The sequence below is a fragment of the Xenopus tropicalis genome, chromosome 7 (genome assembly GCF_000004195.4).
Source record: "Xenopus tropicalis strain Nigerian chromosome 7, UCB_Xtro_10.0, whole genome shotgun sequence".
NCBI lineage: Eukaryota > Metazoa > Chordata > Amphibia > Anura > Pipidae > Xenopus > Xenopus tropicalis.
Genome location: NC_030683.2, coordinates 10,429,231 through 10,438,488, shown reverse-complemented (window position 1 = coordinate 10,438,488; position 9,258 = coordinate 10,429,231). Strand labels below are relative to the sequence as shown.

Below are 9,258 nucleotides of genomic sequence, written 5' to 3'. Positions count from 1 at the left end.
ATAAGGTTAGCTAAAAAGTCAAAATTTCAACCTGAACAAGGTAGTTTTTCAGTACACTGTAAGTGTGAATACATGAAAAATATAGCTTGTTCTGTACATTGTCCTGGGTCCTCTGCTAAATTCTCTCATTTACGTACTGACAAATACAGACTTTATTTCTTCATTTAATAAGGCAAAGAATTGTATTTATTTGAAATAAGTATTTGCTAATGTCAATTAATGAGACTTGGATCTGAACATTCTGTGTTATGGTTTTTACATGATGAATTTCAATTAAATTAATCCTTTATTATGATGCAGAGTGGGGGATTCTTAGACAAATCACAATTTGGCTTCATTTTGTTTATTTATTTTTTTTACAAGGCAGTGGTTTGAATGAGAGACTGGAAGATGAAAGGAGAGGGTCTAAATAGAAAGGCAAGTAATAAAAAGTAACAATAACATTAAAATAACTAAAACTATAAACTCACAGAGGAATAGTATATTGGGGTGATGGCATCAGTGACCCACTTTGAAAGCTGGCAACAAGGAGAAAAGGGAGGTGTATAAATCAAAAAGTCTAAAAAAAAAAAAATGAAGGCCATGGTTAGCTGTCTATATAGCAGATAATAGATACGCTCCATAAAATACAAAGGTTTTTAGCATTTAACCTTAATCTAGGCCATGTATTGTCAAGAGATATTTTTGGAGTTGCTTGATGAGCTCATTAAATCATAAATGTTAACAAAATATTTTATGGTACTAAAGGGAGTTTTAAACCATTACATTCAAAACTTCCCGTAGCCATAGAGGAGCAGGTTGAATGTTCAATATAACGTACTAAAACTTTTAATAAATAAAATACTCCCTGTTGTAAAATTTGAGGATTTTAGAAGTCCCCTTGGAGTACCATGACCTGTAAAAAAATATATGGCCATGGGACTCCTTGGTGATTTTAAAATATAGGGATATTATATCTTCACTATACAGGTATCGGACCCCTTATCCGGAAACCCGTTATCCAGAAAGCTCCGAATTACGGAATGCCCGTCTCCCATAGACTCCATTTTAATCAAATAATTCAGAATTTTAAAACTGATTTCCTTTTTCTATGTAGAAATAAAACAGAGCCTTGTAATTGATTCCAACTAAGATATAAATAATCCTTATTGGAGGCAAAACAATCCTATTGGGTTTAATTAATGTTTTATTGATTTTTTAGTAGACTAGTAGATCCAAATTATGGAAAGACCCCTTATCTGGAATACCCTTGGTCCCGACCATTCTGGATAATGGGTCCTATACCTGTATATACTTTACTGTACTTACTATATCACAGAAGTCCACAATTTAGTTTGAGTTCAACTTATTAAAGAGTATGTTTTACATATGAGTGCTTGTTAAATAAATAAAATATATCACCTAATTTAATGCTAAAAAATTCATTCTTGGGGTTCACAATTCAAATCTTGAGTATCTTTATGTGCCCTTGTAGCTAATCCTGTCTCCTGATGGCCATATCCTATAATCATTGTGTTTACAATAAACCTTTTCATTATATTTCCCAAATTAGCATGAGAAATGTCTTTATATAAAGTGAATGGGGCACAGGAACAACTCACAAGCTCTTGTCCATCTTTGCCTCCTGTGCGGAGAAAGAAAACCCATCCTAAACCCAAAAGGCTCCTGCCCTGAAGATCAGAGCTCAGAAACAGCAGCGGTTACCTGGCCATGACTGTAACATTCACTAACAGGCCAGGCAGGTTACCAGCAATGACTGCCAATCACGGAAATAAGTTCATTAGTGCTTTCTAAAAACTAAAAACCTATGAAAATCTGAATGTTAGTAAGTCCTATCCATTTCAGTATACAACACATAAATCTCTCTGGGCCTGTACACATGCCCTCACTGCACTGGGCCCCTTGGGGACTACCATCATCAAAACACATATGTTGGGGTCACCCCTGTACTCATGATGCTTCTTTGGTGGATTGTTCAGCCTTCAGGCTATAGCCTTATTCTTATGGCACTCAGGAGCCGGTTTATTAAAATTTGATGTTGCTTTTTTTTCACAAGAAAAAAAGCTGGAGAGTTTCGATAGGAGACAATGAGAATTATCTCAACAACTTTACTTATTTACTTTCCCAGTTAGTAAAACATTCGAGTTTTTAAGCCTCATTGAAAATGAATGGAACAATGTGATTCTTGCCAGCGTGAAACTCTTTTTTCTGAGACAAAACGGGAATACAGGCATAGGACCCATTATCCAGAATGCTCGGGACCAAGGGTATTCCGGATAAGGGGTCTTTCCGTAATTTGGATCTCAATACCTTAAGTCTACTAAAAAAATCAATAAAACATTAATTAAACCCAATAGGATTGTTTTGCATCCAATAAGGATAAATTAGTTGGGATCAGTTACAAGGTTCTGTTTTATTTCTACATAGAAAAAGGAAATCAGTTTAAAAGTTCTGAATAATTTGATTAAAATGGAGTCTATGGGAGACGGGCATTCCGTAATTCGGAGCTTTCTGGATAACGGGTTTCCGGATAAAGGATCCGATACCTGTATTCTGTTGCAATTTTTCTTAAATAAGCTAACATTCGAGATGAAAAGTTGCACGAGTTTTGTTGCGGTTATTTTTCTCACGTTCGATTTCTTTTCCACAACTCTAATTTTGATAAATCTGCTGCTATGTGTCTTTTTACCATTTTCCATATTATTAATATGTTCTTATTCTATCACATAACATTCTATTTGTTTTCCCAATGTATTGTAGTCACATGGGCTCAGCAAACAATATGTTACATTCCGTGTTGTTTATTTAATACATTGTTTTATATTTCTTTATTTATATTTATTCCCAAGCCCTATCTTTCTTTTTTAATTTCATTTTTTCAATTATGCAATGATTTTTACTTGAACTTTTTTTTAATTTATCTGCCCTTTTGAATATTACTCTAGGTTGTGTTGGGATTATTTTCTTAACCACAATTCAAAATGTTTCAGTGTTTTTTAATAATTTTACTCATTTCTTTTCCAAAAGGATTATATGCTGTGGAAAACATTATTTCATCATTTGTATCTTTTTATTTTTTCTGTAAAAGATCCCTTCTTTCTATTTTGTGTTTTTTTGTAATTCATTTTTAATAGGGTTTCTTTTTAACCCCTTTCTTAAAAAACGATTCTTAATAAAATTAAGCTGCTCAGTCATTACGTCTTATTCTGTAGAATTTTTCTTAACCCTACAGATTTGACCAAAAGGAAAGTTCTGTATTTATTGTGGGAGATGATTGCTCGTAGGGATTGCATAGTTATTAGTTTTGTTTTTTACACTGGAAACTTGTATTTTGTATGTAAACTTCAACATCTAAAAAAGTTATCTTTTTTGTACTAAATTTAAATTGTTTTGATTCAGAGACTCTACAAAATTCTTTAGCTCATTTTCAAATCTCTTCCACATAAGGTGAGTACACGATGGCAAAAAAATGAGTGCATTTTGGTCAGAGCCCCCTGTCAACAATAAACCATGCAATTGGCTGAAGCACATTTAGGATTTAGGGGCAGATTAAACAGTACTTGGTTGTGTTTAATTCCAGAGGTTTTTCAACCATGACTAAATTCACATTTTTAAAAAAAGGCTGAATGTTTTCTTGTTTATTAAAAATGTGAATACCCACAATTGTGAACTTTACATCACTTTAATAGCATAAATAAAGAGCCAAAAATTGCCTAGGACAGCTTCCATTGCCTTTTACATGACCTCTGAAACTTTTAAATGGTGTATTTTTACATTCAGATTTCACATGGTTTTGACATATAATAAATGGTGAAAAGTTCACATTTTCAAATTAAAAACAGATTTTTAGCACAAAAAAAAATCATGGGAAAAAAATACAACCTTTTGGCCTGATTTATCCAAAATCAAGTTTCTTTTTTCTCGATGTGAGAAAATGGCAGAGAAAAGACTCAGATGCAAAAAAAAAAAAGTGGTTGCTAAAATCTTTAATAGTCTGGATTTAATAAAGAAAGAAAAACAAAAAAGTTGCCAGAAAAAACTCGGCAGGTAAAAACTGGCCAATACCATCACGGCATCCTTTATAATACTGTTACGTTTAGCTTTTTCCAAAGCTTTTTCCCTAGAGAAGTATTTTACCACATTTCAAATTATAGATTTATAGAGTAATAAGAATACGTGTTTAGAAAATTAGCTAATGATGTTGTATTCTCTATAGAATCCTTTTTCTTACACTTCTTATATAAACTGTGTTAGTTCCTAAAGAGACCGGCAGACTCTGTGCCCCTGCATGGAAGAACCTTCTGCTCCTCAGGCTGAGCAAAGACAAGATCTATCTGACTAATGTATTTGTATGACAAATGGGTCTTGGCTTTGATAGGAGAATCATAAAAGGCACCTGGTCTTGATGTGTAGGAGAATTTCTTGGTTAGAATTTGGGTAAGTAATGGAGGGCAGTGTGGGTTCATAAGAAGCTTTGTCTTGATTACTATTATCTAAGTAGGTTAATTATAGACTTGTATAGACTATTCTGTTAGCATTTATTTTCTGTTAGCATTTAAACATTAAAGAAAGAATTGTATTGATTTAACAGATTTAATAAATGCAAAAAGAAAAATATGATGGAGAAGAAATTTATGGTACAATTTAGAATTATCTAATATTTATTATTCCCTTTTCCTACACATGATTTTTGTTTTCTTCACACACCTTGTTGAAATATTGACAGATAATCATTGCCATTTTGACATAATGTGTAATAAAACCATCACAAATTGTTCTGTTTAGATCTTTTGAATGGAGTGAAAGTTCTGCAAAGCATATTGTTTAACAACTTCTCCTCTGATTCTTCTGCCCACATTGGGTCTTCCTCATATAGTTTTCATGGTGCTGGTGGGGGAGTTACTCATATACACTGAGCTGTGAAGGGATAAGGGAAGGGATAAGGCTCCTGCCCTGAAGATCTGAGCTCAGAAGCTGAAGCAGTGGTACCTACCCATGTCTGCAACATTCACTAACAGGATCAGTCAGATTACCAGCTATATTAAATATTAGGTCAGATTGAAATTAAATTAAATTTAGAAAAACCTATGTCATGGTTTATGACATGAAAACTCTACAAAAGTCCATGGGAAGAAACTGAATTTGCAGAAACGTTTTTGCTTCTCAAATTAAAGCTCATCCATGAGTTGTCACGTGATAAACCATAAGATAACTTTTATATAAAATCACAATACAATTTGTGGAATACAGAAGCTGGATACTCAATTTATATAATTATATATTTACATATTGTATTTGATAAATTTGTTACTATAGTTTACTTTCATACACAGGAAGGAAGACTTGAACAAATGGTCTCAGGAAGTCAACAAAATGTTTCAGGGTTTATCATCCAAGGGTTCTCTGATACTCCTGAGCTTCAAACTTCTCTTTTTGTGCTTATCCTTGGAATCTATCTCATCATTCTGCTGGGAAATCTCATCATATTCTTAGTCATTTCATGCAATCCTCACTTACACACCCCCATGTACATATTCTTGCTGAACCTTTCACTCATAGACATTTCTTTCCCCTCAAATATTTTCCCTAAGTTGCTACATATTCTTCTCACACAACAAAATAACATTTCATTCTTGGGGTGTATGACTCAATTGTATGTTTTTGGGTTCTTGGCTGCCAGTGAATTCTTTCTCCTGACGGCCATGGCATATGATCGTTATGTTGCCATCTGTGATCCCCTTCATTACATTGCCCGAATGAGCAGGAAACACTGTGCTGGGCTTATAACTGCAGCATTCACTGTTGGGTTTGTTGACCCTGTTGCCTATCTTGTTCTTATACCTAAACTATCATATTGTGCTTCCCGTCTTATTAACCATTACTTCTGTGATGTCACACCATTGCTTACACTTTCCTGCAGCAGCACTTTTAGTGTGGAACTTTTAAATTACCTTGTAGGGACATTGCTGGGTTTCAGTTCCTTCCTCCTTATTCTGATCTCATACATATTTATCATCTCTGCTATCCTGAAAATACAATCCTCAGAGGGGAGACAAAAAGCCTTTTCTACCTGTGCTTCTCACCTGATCTGTGTGATAACCCTTTATGGGACAGTATTTTGCCTGTATATGAGACCCACCACAAGTTATTCCCTGGAAAGAGACAAGTATTTCTCACTGCTGTACATTGCCCTCGGCCCTGTGCTAAATCCTCTTATTTACACACTGAAAAATAGAGAATTTAAATTTTCCTTTAATAAAGTGAGGCAAAGATTTTTAGCTCTTTTTATTTTAGATAAGTGTTAGCTAATAAAGTCAATACAATTTCAATCTGGACAAGATAGTTCTCAGGACACTGTGAGTGAGGGGAGACAGATTTAGGAACCACTTGTATAGGTGAACTACAAGAAAAATATCGCTTGCTTGTTCCAACCTTATAAACTGATTAACTGTTTCCATTACATAATTTTACAGATTGGTACCACTCGTAGAGAGAAGAACATTTAAACTCCAAACGTATAAAGGAGTAGGAGCATAGCGGGTTTTCAATAAGGCTAGGGGGGGCTAAGCCTCCCCAAACCTGCTTGGCACATTAAAAAAAAAACCTCACTCCGTTTCTGCACTGTCCTGGAAATCTTCCATTCCTGCAAGCCTGTTCTGCTGTGCTGTGGATCTTTCTTCTTGTGGATTCTCCAATCAGAGCACAGCTTTCTTGACAAACAATAAAATTGACCAATCAAAGCACAGATGCAGACAGGGTTCGGGAGATATTACAAAGTGAAGGCAGTGCAGAAATGAAGACTGAAAAGAAGGCTGTAAACTTTACCTGAGAACCAACTCTCAACTTTTGCTGCAGATTTCATCCCACTCCCACAGGTACTATACATAGGTGCAATACCCAGGTGCAATACGCAGGTACTATCAGTTCTAAAGGCTGAATCACTAGCTGATATTAAATTTTTTTTGCCTGACCTGACATCTATAATAATTTATAAACTATCCCCTACCCTGAAAAACCTCATTGTGCGTTTATATATTTGTTGTTGCTGTTTTTTGCAGTTACTCTTTTTTTTGCTATTGTTTTGTTCATTTCTAGTTAGTTACAGTGGCCAATGTTGTGTATCAGTGTCAGTGTTATAGTGTCAGGGCCTGAATTTCTGCCATCAGTACCCACGTCTTTTCACGGCATATAATATGCTGGTTTTTGAAATACAGACTTCATCTTACTGTATATAATGTGCCTGGGGTGTCAGTACCCACTGCCTTTCTTGCTATAAAACTAATGTAAACACATCTAAAGGGGTGGTTCAGTTTTAAGTTAACTTGTAGTATGTTATAAAATGGCCTATTCCTAGCAACTTTGCAATTGTTCTTCCTAATTAATTTTTTGAATAATTTGCTTTTCTCTTCTTCCTCTTTACAGATTTCAAATGGGGGCCAAAAATGATTGCTCTGCGAGGTTACAATTTTATTATTATTATCATTTTTTATTACTTATTTTTCCATGCAGGGCCCTTAACTATTCATATTCCCATCTCTTGTTTAAACCACTACCTGGTTGCTAGGGTAAATAACCATTAAAAACCATTAAAAATAAAAGAGGACCAATTGAAAATTGTCTCAGGATATCAGTCTACATTATATTAAAAGTGAATTTAAAGGTTAACTACCCCTTTAAGATAACTGATCACAAACACAAATGTTTGCAGATCCCCTCACAGAAGTGCACATATGAATACTTTTACATTCTAAGCATTTTAGGGTAAAAAAAAAAAAAACACCCCCCGCACTTTTGTACAGAATCCTTGGAAGTCAGTGGGAACTGCAAGAAGTAGTTGGGAGGTTAATTTTTACACCAGCAGGGAATCCACTAAGTCTCACATTAGCTTTAGGTCAGTCTCTGTAAGGCCCATCTTTAGCCTCCCCAAACAAATAAACTCTTTTACTCTTGTAAAAATGAGCTCTTGTCAAGCAAATAACATTTACATTATGGATTCTGTCTCTAGTACTAATAATAAAATGTAAAATATCAGAATTCTTTGAATCACTAGTAATAGACCTATGCCGGTATGGCATCCACTATCCAAAAACCCATTATCCAGAATTTCAAAGGACTCAATTTCAAAGGATAATTAAACATTTTTTCTCTGTAATAATAAAACAGTACCTGTACTTGATCCCAACTAAGATATAATTACCCCTTATTGGGGCAGAACAGCACTATTGGGTTTATTTAATGGTTAAATGATTCCCTTTTCTCTGTAATAATAAAACAGTACCTGTACTTGATCCCAACTAAGATATAATTACCCCTTATTGGGAGCAGAACAGCCCTATTGGGTTTATTTAATGGTTAAATGATTCCCTTTTCTCTGTAATAATAAAACAGTACCTGTACTTGATCCCAACTAAGATATAATTACCCCTTATTGGGGCAGAACAGCCCTATTGGGTTTATTTCATGGTTAAATGATTCCCTTTTCTCTGTAATAATAAAACAGTACCTGTACTTGATCCCAACTAAGATATAATTACCCCTTATTGGGGGCAGAACAGCCCTATTGGGTTTATTTCATGGTTAAATGATTCCCTTTTCTCTGTAATAATAAAACAGTACCTGTACTTGATCCCAACTAAGATATAATTACCCCTTATTGGGGCAGAACAGCCCTATTGGGTTTATTTCATGGTTAAATGATTCCCTTTTCTCTGTAATAATAAAACAGTACCTGTACTTGATCCCAACTAAGATATAATTACCCCTTATTGGGGGCAGAACAGCCCTATTGGGTTTATTTAAGGTTAAATGATTCCCTTTTCTCTGTAATAATAAAACAGTACCTGTACTTGATCCCAACTAAGATATAATTACCCCTTATTGGGGCAGAACAGCCCTATTGGGTTTATTTCATGGTTAAATGATTCCCTTTTCTCTGTAATAATAAAACAGTACCTGTACTTGATCTCAACTAAGATATAATTACCCCTTTTTGGGGGCAGAATAAACCTTGATTCCCTAAAGTCTACGAATCAGACCCCTGAAACCCCATGGAAGAACTAAGATTTTATCTAAAGCCAAGTAAGTGATAGTTAATATAACTTTTGTGCATAGTTTTGAGATGAATAATAGAATTGAGTAGATGTGATTGGGCTGTCGCCTTGCTTTATTTTCCCTAAGGGTAAAAGATATATTTGTGTAGTGATTAGCATGGAGCAGATCCTGTGATAATGCAGTTTGCAGACATAGGGAGCCTGTATG

The 9,258-nt window shown here is 34.7% G+C and overlaps 1 protein-coding gene across 1 annotated transcript; it reads left to right on the top strand.

The window, feature by feature from the left end:
• The first annotated feature begins 5,351 nt into the window (after positions 1–5,351).
• Positions 5,352–6,305, top strand: LOC108648075 (olfactory receptor 8H1-like). Its single transcript, XM_018095610.1, has one exon. It carries the CDS (start codon positions 5,352–5,354, stop codon positions 6,303–6,305), a length of 954 nt encoding a protein of 317 aa, XP_017951099.1.
• Positions 6,306–9,258: the final 2,953 nt, after the last annotated feature.